Source organism: Carcharhinus amblyrhynchos, chromosome 4, assembly GCF_965287045.1.
Source record: "Carcharhinus amblyrhynchos chromosome 4, sCarAmb.v2.hapA, whole genome shotgun sequence".
NCBI lineage: Eukaryota > Metazoa > Chordata > Chondrichthyes > Carcharhiniformes > Carcharhinidae > Carcharhinus > Carcharhinus amblyrhynchos.
The window spans coordinates 109,856,586-109,871,249 of record NC_137327.1 but is presented as its reverse complement, the minus strand read 5'-3'; the positions used below and the strand labels follow the sequence as shown (position 1 = coordinate 109,871,249).

The 14,664-nt window shown below is 39.7% G+C and overlaps 1 protein-coding gene across 4 annotated transcripts in view; it reads right to left on the bottom strand.

The window, feature by feature from the left end:
• The window catches only part of diaph2 (diaphanous-related formin 2), an 814,006-nt gene that overhangs the window by 329,760 nt on the left and 469,582 nt on the right, over positions 1–14,664 (bottom strand). For all 4 annotated transcript variants that reach the window (XM_080187721.1, XM_080187724.1, XM_080187722.1 and 1 more), the window contains one exon: positions 13,677–13,916. In XM_080187721.1, the coding sequence (XP_080043847.1) occupies positions 13,677–13,916 (240 nt within the window). The remainder of the gene's footprint in view (positions 1–13,676; positions 13,917–14,664) is intronic.

Sequence of the window (14,664 nt, the reverse complement as noted above, 5' to 3'; positions counted from 1 at the left end):
AGTTTCTGTCATTAATATAAATGATTCACAACACTGTTGGAATATTGGAAACACAGCAGCCAACTTGTACACAGACAGTTCCCTCGAACAGCTTTATCTGACCAGCCAGAAAGGCAAGGTGGAATTGAATAATAAATACTGGGCGATTTACTTGTAAGAAAATAGAGACGGGCAGTCACAAACCTATAGCTAGATATATCTAACCGCTAATAAGATTTTGTTTCAAGGTAACCATGCAATTATTTGAGGTAGTGATGTTAATTGAAACTGTTGAAGAACAGTGTGGTTTAATGTCAGAACATATTTTTCCACAATATCTCAAAGAAACACTATCCACTCAAACTCTGCACTCAATTTTTCACTTTGTTTTCTGACAACCTGGACAGAGTAATATGATTACATATTAATGTAGGTAAGGCTGCGCCCATTTCTTTAATCCCTTGTTCGAGGTAATCAATGAAGAAAGCAATTGTAGATCAACATTTTGAGAAAAAGTTGCCAGGCTAAGTCAACCTGTATCCGGGGGGCATGTGTCAGAATCCTGAAGTCATTTACGTTGCTTCATTCTTTGTACTAAGTATAGAAGGTTAAATGATGTGATTGTTAAAATGAATGATGAAAAACTAATCAGTACTTGAACTCTATTACACACTGCTAAAACTGTCGGACAGTAGGTCCATGAGAACATTTCCATTTGTTATGAAATGCTAAAAATCATCCCATGTTCATACCATGAGCAGGTATTACAAAAATGATACTGCAGTTCTCTAGTTAACCTACTGGTCAGATTTGACAATGTGAAACCAGAGAGAGAAAGGAGAAATACAAACAACTAAATGAATCCAGGTAGGGCAAAAACAAAGAACTGGACAAAGATATGGCTTCAATAGCTTTTGATGTCAGAACTACAAAGGTCAAAGCATGGAGCCCAGGCTGAGTCTTCCAGGTGGAGTGTTGCATTGTCAGAATTAATGCAGACTCCATCCACTTCACATACAAGATTCCCTGTTACCATAAAAAGAACAGAAGTCCTGAACATTCATCATCTTTGGGGGAGTTTGATAATCACACTTGATCTGATAAATATTGGATCATTTGATCAGTGTTCAGTGGCTCTTCTAAGGCCCACCTGGTGACAGTATTGCATGATAAACAACAGTTAGCAAATGACAGATGACAGTAATTTGCTTTATCAAAGTCATAATCCAGGATATCGTCTTTCAATATGCAGTTCAGAGAAATAGTATCAGTACAGGGAAGTGTTTTATGATCTGCAGGCAATGAGTGCTCACTGAGCCAAATCTCAAAACAGGGAAAATACAAGCAATCACAACTGCTTTCTATTTGTATTTTGCTATCAAAAAATGTGCATACTGAAGTCAGGAGCCACACAATCCAGTAACACTTCTATAAATTTTACATTAAAACATTGATTATTGAAAGCAAATAAACCACACAAGATTATATTTATACGGTTAAAAATAGTCTCACGGAACATCCCTCCAAAGGACTCTTGCTTGGTTAAACTCATAAATTGAAACCAGTTTAGGCAACAGTCCTTTATAGATATTTAATCTATAAAATTCCAGTAATATTATCACATGGCACAACCCACTGTTGTAGAAAGGGAGAAATTTCACAGGGCGAGATTCTCTCTCCCACTCGGCTGCTGGAATTCAAGAGTTCAAACAAAACCTTGCTTTTGGGAAAACCAGACACTTTTCTGGGATGATTGAAGGCTATTCAGTTCACTTTGTCACAGTTCTGACTCAGCACAGAGGACTCTCTCCAGGAAATTTTGTGTGGCCAAATTGTGCACAACTTTTTAACCCCTCTTTAAATAGATTTTTTTTTCCCTCTATCATCTCTTCCCATTTCTGCATCCTTCTTTGAAATATACCTTTCTCAGGATGCAAATAACGTCTATATTCTTTACACAGCCATTTTCAAGTCAAATAAAATTTAATAACTTTGACATGTTTACGTTTGATCTTTTTTAAGTTGAACACCCCTTCTGACCTTCCCTTGAAATTCAACAGTGGAAAATTCACATCCTCAATTATCTCTTAATCCCAATGTCTACCCATGTTGGTCACAATTCTTCAAAAATTCTAAGTGTCAAACTCCCATGGAAACTGGAGTAATTCACACTTTTTTTCAGTTGGAGCTCAGAGAAGAATTTCCCACCCACTCTGTGCACTGTTGAGGCCACCAGCATGAATATCATAAAATTTCAGGGAGGGGCCTATTCCAACTGGAGAGGATGAATTGGCGCACTGAGTAGGCCACTGCAAATGCACCAATCTGTCAGAGCCCAGATTGGTGCATGTACAGTCTCACGGAACATCCCTCCAAAGGACTCTTGCTTGGCTGCCAACGTCCTGATTGCGTTTCCACGCCAACTCACGCCTTTGCCAACTCTTCCACGCTGCCAACGTCCTGATTGCTGGCCAGCTCCACGACCCCCACAACATTGGCTCTCTGCATCCCCACGGCCTGATTGTCGGCTCCCCAACCCTTCCTGGCAGAGCTCCTACCATCCACCTTCCCCTCCCATGATCCCCAGCCGACAGTTACCATTCCACACCAGTCCCAAACTTGCCTCCACAGTGCCAACCCTCCCCGGCAGACTGACTATCTCCCTAGCCCACCTTGAACACTGGCCTCCATGCTTCCCCCCCACCAAATCAACTGCAGAGTGGCATCAGAACCCTCCATCAATCACCCCTCCCCCACCCCTAGAACCCACCTCCACCAGGCCCTGCCCCTTAGGCTTAACTTCCATATGTTCGGTGGGATGAGCAGAGAGGTGATGGGGGAATGGAACTGGCTACAAATTAAAACATCATATCGTGCACCCCATTGAACACAAGTGCCTGGCAGCAGGTTAGGAAAAAATATAAAAAGATGAAGTTATACACTTGGGGAAGAAGAATAAATGATCAGAATATTGTTTAAATGAAGAAAGGCTGCAGAAAGCTGCAGCCGAGTTATTTGCTTGTCCTCATTCCTTAATTTCAAAAATGCAAGCATACAAGTTTAGCAGCTAATAGGGAAGGCAAACAGTATGGTGCTCTTTATTTCAAAGGGAATGGAGTGTAAAGCTAGGGAGGTCTTGCTAAAACTATTTAAGGCATTAGCTCGACCACATCTGGAATACTGTGAACAGTTTTGGTCCCTGAAGGGGTTAAAAGTAGAAACAGAAACATGAACAGGAGGAGGAGGTTGGGCTAACCACATGTAATCATATGTTAATAGAGTAAGAAAGGATTAAAACAGTATACCCATTTTCCCTGGTAGTGATCGGATATTGTAATCACATGCACGTGCTTAAAAACATAATGAAGTCTCCTAAATGCAACCAGACACAATTGTTTCAAGGTATCTTAGTGATTAGGTGATGGTGCAGGAGCAGGAAGGGAAATCATTACAAATGATTCTCTGGCTACAATTCAATTGATAAGAATGGAACCAAGCAAGAGCTGTCCCACTTAGCTTGACAACAGTGGAAAGGTGTTAGAGGACAATAGTATTGTCAACTGTGTCAAAATTTGCAGACAAGATGCAAAGGGCGCAGAAAGAAAGTTTACTTTTGTCATAGTGACATAGGATCTCATTTGTAATTTTGACAACAGTCATTACTGCAGCAGGGCGGAAAGCTAATTGGAGGGATTCGTACATGGAGTTCCAGGAAGGACGGGAATGGATTTTGAAAGCAACAATTTGTTCAAGGGTTTAGCAAAAGTATATCCCTTTTAAAAAGGAAAACTCGAGAAGGATGTATCATAAACGTTCAATATCAAAATGAAAAAAAAAATTCACAGCACTGTGTAGATTGTTGGCAGCTGAAAAGATTGGAAAGATTTTGGAATGCAGCAGAGAATGACAAAAAAGGGCAGTATGAGAGAATGCTAGACAGTAATAAAAGAAACAGACAGCAAAAACAAATGGTATGAATTTCTGTAAGTATTTAAAAAGGAAAAGAGTAACTAAAGTGAATGTTGGTCCCTTAAGTAAGTGAGACTAGGAAACTAATATTGGGAAATAAGGAAATAGTGGAAGCGTTGAATGGGTATTCTGTGTCTCTCCACACTGTAGAAGACAAAAAACTCTCAAGGACATTTGAAAATCGAAAGGGTAAAAGGGATGTAGGAAATTAAACCAATCACAAGCACAAGGTGAAGGATATTGAGAAAACTATTCAAAGTAAAAAGGAGGGGCAAGCATGCAAAAAAATCGTATTCCAGTCGGGTAGAGATGAGTGGCAGGGCATCCTGTGGTGGCTATGGTCAGGGTTTTGGAGGGTGGTCTGGGTGGTCCCGTGAAAGTGCATGTGGCCCTTGGTAGGCTGGGGATTGTTGGGGATTCCTGGCTTGTTGGTGGTGGCTGAGTCCACTGTGTGTGCCATGGGAGATGAGTACAATAGGTAACCAGAAACCAGAAGTGTTTTTCCTTTATCTGTTTCTGGGTTGCTGATGCTGTACAACCATCCAAAGTTTGTGATTTACATTACATTTTCATATGCTTCCAGTGCAGGGAAATTGTCCATTGGAAGTTTGAACGTCCCAGCCCGCCAGGTACACTGCCCTGCAGTTCAGAAATTACAGGTCATTATATTTTGGATGAAAGGTTAAATCAAGATCCCTTCTGCCTGCTGAGCTGTATGTAAAAAGTTTTCCAAACAATCAACACAAAAACAGATTAACTGGTAATTAACTTACTGTTTTTGTGGGAGTTTGCTGTGCACAAATTAATGGCTACATTACATACAAAACAATGACTACAATACAAAATGAACTGATTAGTAAAATACTTTTGGGACTTAAGGCATTATAGAAATGCATGTGCCTTCTTCTCTATTATTTCCTGAAGTTAATAAAATTAGAAGTTGTTTTCTAAATCAGTGCACTATTCCAATGATCTCCTGGCTGTTCTCCAACTTTCTGCAAAGTTAAGCTCATTCAAAACATTCCTACTCTTATTCTAACATACGGTTCTGTACTCCCATCACTTCTGTTTGTAGACCAACATTGGTTCCTCCTTCAATAGCTTGTAAGGAGATCTAAGCATAACTCAGCGTGGAAGCTGGGTACTATAACTCCCAGTATGTTTGGGAATTTTGTGCACGTGTAGTCTGGTAATGGGAGGTGCATGCATTATCCAGTGTTTTTGTCGTTCTTCGAGCCAAGGATAGGCCCAATGTGCATACGAATACAGGGAAATAAATGGCTCAAAGAAACGTGGTGCAAAGTACTAGAATCGAGAAGAGTCCCAGGCAGGTGACCTGGATAGATATTTGTCCCAAAATAACTATCAGGTAAGGGACCAAGAGTAATCATAATTAAGACGAAGGAGCAGAGAAAGAGGCTTCCAAGCAGAAAAAAGGGCTGTGGTTGACAGACATTAAGTGGAGCAGGCTCAGGAGAAGATGTGTCAGTTCAATAAACTCAGGAGAAGCTCTGGCAATTGAACTGGCAGCTGAAGGTTGGTGATTCTGTGCTGCAGGACATTAGGCCAAAAGTACCCCTTTGGAATGTTAGTGTTCTGGTTGATGCGAAGAGCTGAAGTTGTGCTGGAGCAAAGACTCAGGAATCCCGGAGAAAGGAGAATCTCAACAGAACCTCGGGACAGGAGATTGAAAAGCTTTGAGGTGAGCCATCAATGGGATTGTCCAATTTGGAGACATCGAGAGAATTCCAAAAAGAGATGTTCGAAGGTTAAGACTAAAATCCCCTGTGAGACAGAGTTTATTTAATACCCAAGGAGCCTTGTAGCTTTATTATCTTAGCAAGTGTTTTGAATATTTACTTCTAACAAAAATTTACTGGTCCCTGTCTGCATTGGATCAAACATTTGGGAACGTGGTCCAGGATCACAGCAACCTCAAATATAAAATTGCGTTCAAATCCTTTCTTGGCCTTGGCCCTTCCAAATCCCAACATCTCGTAACATCTTCCAGTCCTTTAAACCTCCAAGATCTCAAGTCTGACCTTTTGTCCCTCCTCAGTTTTTTTCATTACACTATTGTAACCTATACCTTTAGTTGAAATTTTAGGCCTCAATCTCTGCACTTCTCTCCCTAAGCCTCTCTGCCTATCATTGCTCCTTTAAAGTGTCTTGTTCCGTTTACTTTCTGTGGTTCGATAACAGTTTCAGAGTTCTTCGAAACATTTGTCTATGTTCAAGACACAAAATCATTGCAATCAGTGGTTGTTGCTGCCTGTGGTTCCGAAGCTGTTGTACGCTACTGTTGAAGGCAAATCTAGATTGACAGCTGCCTCTGCACAAAACACATTTTAAGCACAGTTTTCCAAGAAGCTCCAAATGTTTGTGTGCAATTTTTAAAAGTTGCTAAATATGCTAGATAATCCAACTGTATAAGGATCACTGGAGAGGTTAAAAATGTATAGCATCAATTTCTGCAGTTTTATTTAAACTGAGAGATTGTTAAGATGACACTGGAGCAGTGAAATTGTGGACCAGAAATAGATAATTTTTGACGCAGGTACATTTCAATTAGCTGATATTGCAGATTTTAGTAATGGTCTTGAAATGCAAACTGAGGCTAAGTTTGAGGCATCGTCAGCATGATCACATTATTTGTACACACTAAAAACAAAAACAGTATATTGTTATTCTGCCTTTACAAATATAAGAGAGTAGAACAATTTTGTTGAGATCCTGAATCTTTGTGATCCTGAATTAATATATGATTCACAACAATGAAAATGCACACGACCAATGACTGCTTCAAAACCAGCATTAGATTAAAATTATTAACGGAAAAGGAATTCTCATTTTCTGCACACTTCAACTGCATTTTTATTGACTGATTGTTTTTCTTCCTATTTCTTTACAAGACTGCAATGTTGTGACAAACAATTCTATGGGTGCAGGAAGGCCTCCTGTAACTTAAAGGATATGGCCCAGTCAGGATTTCCCGGCACGGGCCAAGTCCAGCTTTTGGGGCTAAATAAGGGTCCAAAAGCCTGTGGATGAGTGGTCAGAGAGATGGCAATGGTAATCTTACCCAGTGCAGCCAACTAAGCTGCTGTTGCCAGGCCTAGCATTCATTTATTAATGACAGGAGTCTACAGCCTGGGCAGTGCCATTGAGAAAGGCAACTGCTGTTGAGGCTGCAAGAGAAACAGGAGTGTGCCTCCATTTTCAGATACCTTTCCTGGGGGTGGGGTGTGGAGAATAAAAAATTGTCATATGCCCAGGTCACTGGGTCAGACAAGTACAGCCTGGTGATCTGAGCAGAAAACCACAAGCAGCTATCTGAGAAAATGGTACTTAGTTATTTAAGTTGGTCACTTGCTTCCAGTCAACCCAGCTGCTACTATTCCCACTATTTGGCGAATGGCCAAGCTTGGGTCTACATTGGGGAACCCTCCAGATGCAGCTCCCCGATATTTTAACAGCCTCGCCCCCTCTTAGATCACTACCTGGGGCAGGGGGGTGGGTGCAGTAAAACCTCACCATACCTGTCTAAGTCAAACTGAAGCCTGATTCCATTTTCCAGTGTTCACTCATGCACAATATCAATGAAGGTTAGAAGATTATTTTAGGAAGAAGAGCATTAAATTTGGTCCCAAGTCAAGGATAATAATTCCAGTTATTAGTCTCTTCTACAGGTAACTGCACTGGTTTTTGAGCTAACTTAACATATTTTTACACACAAAGTCAACTTCAGTTCAGTTGAACTGAGATATATTAGCACAGTTTTGGAAATAAATTCATTTTTGAATGACTAAATCTCTTTTGGCACTTTTATTGTGATGTTGAAGTACGACATCAGCACACAAGTGAAGAATTGAGACCTTGAATTCCAATTTTCCAATGACCATTTGCCACTGGTCTTTGATTTAAGCAAATAATGGAGAGTATAAGTTTTAGGATCCCTAGTTTTGTCAGTGGCAGGAGCATTATGGTTGCACCTTCTTTAGCATGGTAAGCAAAGTATATTTCCATTTAAAAATACCTACTTACCTTTGCAAAATAGATTTGACTTTGATACTAATAGCTTTGAACAAGTCAAAAGCAGAAAGGTGAAAAGCAAACCAATGCAATTTTTAACTACAAAGTTAAAGCATCAAAATAACAGACATTCATTCAATAACAAAACATCAGAGTATATAGAATTCAAAATAATTTGTACAAGTAATAAAGCCTCAAATTAATAAAGAATTGCCAAATCAAACATAAACAAAATAGAATATGAAAATAAATTGATGATACAAGAAAACCTATAATTTGTTTTGTCATAATTCTCAAAAAACACCCTTTAAAAAGTTAAATGCAAAATACTGTGGATGCTGGAATCAGAAACAAAAACAGAAAAATGCTGGAAAATCTCAGCAGGTCTCACAACGTGTGGAGACAGAATAGAGCCAACATATCTAGTCTAGATGACACTTCGTCAGAATCACAAACAGTCATCTAGACTTGAAACACTGGCTCTATTCTCTCTCCACAGATGCTGTCAGACCTGCTGAGATTTTCCAGCATTTCTCTGTAACCCTCTAAAAAGTATTAGTAAATCTTTGGGGAAAGTAAATTCAATTGCACGCACAAAGATTTGTTCAGTTTCCTGTTGAATTTCAGGATCCTTAATAGTGCATGTGCAATTTACTATACATATTTACTAAACATTTGCAATGACTGAAGAACAAACCAGAGAATGACATAGCTCAGAAAGAGAATATTTGACCGATCGTGCCCATGTCACCTCTTTGAAAGAGCTCCCATTCCCTGCCCTTTCTGCATCATCCTTCAATTTATTTCCCCTTCACTTGTTTTTAAATTCCCCCTTGAAATTTATCAATGCATCTCTTTATACAACTTTTTCAGGCAATGCAGTCCAGGTCACAACAACATTAAAAAAAGCATAAAAGGATTCTCATCTCATCCCTGGTTCCTTTACCTATGGTTAAAGTAAACCAATTTATGTGATAGTAATCCTACAAATTTGTGGGATTACTATCAAATAAATTGGTTGGACTTTAACCTGGTGTTGAGACTTCTTACTGTGTTTACCCCAGTCCAACACCGGCATCTCTACATCCTTAACTATTACAGAAATTGTCATTGTCAGTGCTATCAAGCGACGCTTAGCAATGCCCTGCTCAGTGAAGCTCAGTTTGGATTTCATCAGGGTCATTCAGCTCCTGACCTCATTACGGCCTTAGTCCAAACATGGACAAAAGAGCTGAACTCCAGAGATGAGGTGAGAATGACTGCTCTTGACATCAAGGCAGCATTTGGTCAAGAATGGCATCAAGGAGCTCTAGCAAAACTGAAGTCAATTGAAATCAGGGAGAAAACTCTCTACTGGATGCAGCCATACCTAGCACAAAGTGAGACAGTTGTGCTTGTTAGAAGTCAATCATCTCAGTCCTGGGAAATCACTGCAAAAGTTCCTCAGGATAGTGTCCTTCCCTCCGTCATAAGGTCAGAAGTGGGGATGTCCGCGGGTAATTGCACAATGTTCGTCCTCAGATGCTGAAGCAGTTTGTGTCCATATGCAGAAAGACTGGACAATATCCAGGCTAATAAGTGGCAAGTAGCATTCATGCCACAGAAGTGCCAGACAATTGCCACTGAGTGGTTGGGCATGACCACTCAGCTAATCAGGGGAGGTGGGTCGAGTGTTCAGAGAAGGTGGTCAGGTGGCCAGTAGTATAGTTATCCAGGAATTAAAGTAGTTTTAATCATGCTAACTTTTCCTGGATACTATTTTGCTAAGAGTCGGAACCATGTAAAACGTCCGATTTAAATTAAAATTTCAGAGGGTTCCAGATATATGTAATTGTCCATCAGAAGTTGGAATTTCCTGGACAATTCCCGTGCAGTCCTTGCACAGGGAGTTTTGGGGGTTCCCCCAGACATTTCTTGAGGTACTGTCAGGGTACCCTCACCCTGTGTGGAATGGAAGATCTGGACCACAGAGCACAAAACCATACATATTATGATGGATCTTTATAAAACACTGCTTAAACAGTATCTGGAGTATTGTGTGTAATTCCGGGCATCACAGTTTGGGAAGAATATCAAAGCATTGTATAAGGTGCAGAAGAGATTCACAGGAGTTTCTGGGAATGAGTGACTTCAGTTATGAGGAAGAACTGGTGAAACTCAGTGTTTTCTTTTGAGAAGGCTGAGAGGAGATTTAATAGAGTTGCTCAAAATCATAAGGGGTCGGGTCAAGGTAGCAAGGGAAAAACTGTTTCCACTGGCATTACAGTCAAAAACCAGCAGACATTCAAGGTGAATGGTAAAAAAGTAACAACAATGTAAAGAAAAATCTTTTTATGAAGTCATAGTTAGGATTTGGAATACACTTCTGCTATGTGGAGGAGATGGATTCAATTGCGTCTTTCACAAGAACACAAGAATGAGGAGCAGAAGTCCGTTGAGCCTGCTCCATTATTCGATTAATTATACTGATCTGTATGTGGCATGAACTTCACTTTACTGTCAAGCCCCCAAAACCCTTGATTCCCTTGCACAAAAATCTACCTAACATTGTCTTAAGTATATTCAGTGATGTAGCTCCACAGGTCTCTGGGGAAAGAATTCCAAACATTAATAATCCTCATCTCCATTTTAAATGGGAGAAACCTTATTTTGAAATGCTTTCCCCAATCCTTGACAGGAATCATTCCCTCAGCATCTATTCTATCAAGCCTCCTCCGAGTCTTGTCTGTTGGATCATCTCTCATTTTTCTAAATTCCAGTAACAGTCGTCTAATCTGCTCAACATTTTCTTCTAAGATAACTAAGACAACCACTTCTTCCTCGGAACAAATCCAGTGAACCTTCTCTGAACTGCCTTCAATGCAAGTGCATCCCTCCTTAATTAAGGAAGCCAAAGTAGTGCATGTAGTCTCACTAACGTTCTGCATAGTCGTAGCAAGACTTGCCTACTTTTATACTCCAGCCCCCCCAGCAATAAAGGCATACATCTCATTTATCTTCCTAATTGTTTGCTGTTTGGCACACTAACTTTTTGAGATTCATGCAATATGACATAAGGTTTGTGCTGCAGCATTTATCCATTGAAATAATATTCTGCTTTTTAATTCCTCCCACCAAAGTGGACAACCTCACATTTTCCCATGTTATAGCGCATCTGCCAAATTCTATCGACTCACTTAACCTATCCAAGTCTCCTCAGGTGTAAATAGTTGAGCCCCCAGCACTTTAACACTTTGGTGCTCCAAAAGTTAGTTTGCCAGCCTGAAAATGATCTACTTATTTCAATACTCTGTTTTCTGTTTGCTAGCCAATTCTCTATCCACATAATTATATTGCCCCCAAAACCATGAACTATTGTATAATTTTGTTATATTGGGCATGATCTTACCAGCTCACCAGGCCAGTTGATTGGCGTGGCAAGTTGGTAAGATAGAGCGTGTGGTGAAAAATCTTCCTTTCCTCTTCCAATCATACTGGCACTCTTTTTATGGCGAAATCAGCTCTGCACCCAAAAATCCTAATGTGGCAATGCCGGCGTTGGACTGGGGTAAACACAGTAAAGAAGTGTCTCAACACCAGGTTAAAGTCCAACAGGTTTATTTAGTAGCAAAAGCCACTAGCTTTCGGGCCTCTGACCTTTCGTCAGGTGAGTCAAGAGTCAGAAGCCCAAAAGCTAGTGGCTTTTGCTACCAAATAAACCTATTGGACTTTAACCTCATGTTGTGAGGCCCAAAAATCCTACACATTTACCTGGCTAATCCCCCTGAAGTACACATCTTTGGACACCAAGGGGCAACTTAGCAAGAAAAGTCCACCCACTCTACACATCTATGGAGGAAACCCGCACAGACACAGGGAGAACATGCAAACTCCACACAGTCATTCAAGGCTGGAATTGAACGCGGGTCCCTGGCACTGTGAGGAAACAATGGTAACACCTGTGCCGCCGTGCCATTCCAAGGCAAAATGGAGGCAAAAATGTGTTTGTGAAATCCAACTACACCACATCTACTGGTTCCCCTTAATCTACCTTACTTATTACTCTGGGAAAAAACCCCAAAAATTTGCAAACATGATTTCCCCTTCATAAAACTGTGTTGACTCTGCTGATTGTGTTTTGATTTTCCAAATGCACTGCTTTTAATAACATTGCAGCATTTTCCAATTGACAGGTGTTAGGTAAATTGGTCTGTAGCTTCCTGATCCTGACTCCATCATTTCTTGAGTAGAGGTGCTAACTTTGTGTTTTTTTTGTAACATTTCCATAATATGGAGAATGTTGTAAGAGTACAACTAATGCATCCACTATCTCTACAGCCACTTATTTTAAGGCCCTAGAATGCAGATCATCAGGTCCAGGGATACTTATTCTCTAGTGATTGTTTTAATTTCATCTATCCTTTTTGCCGTTGATTTTCCACTATTCTTGGGGCGCTTTCTGCGTCTTCTACTGTGATACAAAATACTTGCTCAAGATCTCTATAATGTTCTTTTTTTTCCAATTAGTGATTCCCCAGTCACATCCTCCAAGCAACCATAGTTTATTTTAGTGACATATTTGTAGAAGCTGCAACTGTTTTTATACTTCCCACCAGTTTCCACTGATATTCTAATTTACCCACCTCTTCATTTTTTTTTAAATCCTTTGTTTTCAAAAATGTTTCCAATCTTCTGGCTTAACATGAATCTTTGTAGCATTGTACACTTTTTCTTTCAATTTGACACCATTTTTAATTTCCTTAGCTACAGATGGCGCGTCCTTCTCAGTCTTTACCTCTCAATGAAATAGGTCTCCACTGACCATTTAGAAATATCGTCTTAAATGTCTGCCAATGAATATCAACTGCCCTACCTTTTAAACTATTTTCTTTGTCCTTTACGGCCAACTCTGTCTTCATACTTTGCAATTTCCTTTATGTATTCATTAATTTCAGATCCAAGTTTCTCACCATCAAACTCAATGTGAGATTCAATCACGTTATGATCATTCTTGTCTGAGGGATTCTTTACTAATTACACCATTAGTAGATCCAGTTTCATTACATATTATCAGATCTAAACAACCTCTTCCCTGGTTAGTTCCACAGCAAACTGTATTAACAAACTGTCTTGAATACATACTATCAAGCTTCCTTTGCCAACTTGACTGTCCCACTTAAAGATGATCCCACATAAATAAAGATTAAAATCACCCTCCATTTTTACAGTTTCTTTTTTCCAAGCTCCCGTTACTTTGTGGTGTAGACTATAGTGCAGCTGTTTTTCAGTGGCCTATAAACGGCTTCCACCAATGACTTTTTTCCCATGCTATTTCTACTCTCCACCCAAAATGATTGTACATCCTGCCCTTCCAAGGCAAGATCGTTTCTCATCAGTATGAATTCATCCCTTATAGTGTTAAGGAGCAGTTTTTTTAGCCAATATTTTTGATACATTTTAGAAATCTTCATATTGCACTTGAATCTGGGGGGCTTGATGTCTGACCCTTTCGACGAAGAGGGGAAGTCACAGTGAATTAGCACTGACAATTCAAGTACTTCTTGGTGGTCTGGTCAAAATGTGGTGCAGCATCAAAAGCAGCATTGGCAAATGCACTTACTTGTTCACTCAGCAAATGTAACAGCAATGAGGAATGTGAAAATAAACAGATAATTACTTTGAAATGCAAACATTGCTTTTCAAACAACAAGGCTTACCTTACAGAGATAGCTGATCTTGAAGCCAAACGTTTGTGCATTTCTGGACCCTGCATTCATGTAGTTTCCGACCAGAAGGACCAATTCCAATATTTTACTGAAGTTGTCGCTCTTCTTCACTTCCTCACAAGCGATTGTTACATTCATTATATCTGGTTTGATATTGTTCACATACTCTTCAAACTGAAGTTTGAAGAGGATATTGTTCAGTCGTGGTTGTAACAATTTCACAGAACTCATCTGTAAAAAACAAGGTGTCAATTTGATGATTCTTTCAAACTTTCGCTCAGAAGAATAAGTAAATCAGAAATGAGTCACTGCATATGAAACAGGACAGTTTATTTCATTCAGCAATCCTTTTCACAAAAATGTAATGAGTAACATGATCTCAGATGGGTTCATAGGAAGGATACAATGAGTAATCTTAGTATCATCACATGGGAGATGAGAAGAATGTGATGAAAAAGGAGAAAACAGGCAGAAGCAGACAAAAAAGTGAAATTGAGACAACAACCACATCAGTCATGATCTCATTCGATGGCAGAACAGGTTGCAAGGGTCAAATGGCTTATTCCCAAATCTTGTGATTTGGATTCCCGATCATTCCTTAGTCATTGCGGGAAAATTGAAAATTGAAGTGTGATCAAACACAGCTGTAAGCCCTACATCATCAAATTGCGTGCTGGCACTTAATGCCTGAGAAGAAGCCTGAATACCAGTCACCTTGGCGAGACATTAGATTCCTGGTATCATCTATGGAATAAGACTCCAGTATAAAATTTGCATCTGCCATATTGAAGGAGTAGATAGGAAAGATAAAAATGTTTTGAATTTCAGCAAACAAAAGCTGTTTTTCCAAATTACCACAAAAATTGCTAGATTTTCATACTGTAATTTACTAATTGTGTGCTGTGTTGTCATGACTTCATAATAATTTGGGGCAGGAGTAGGTTACTCGGCTGATCGAACCTGCTTCGCCATTCAAAAA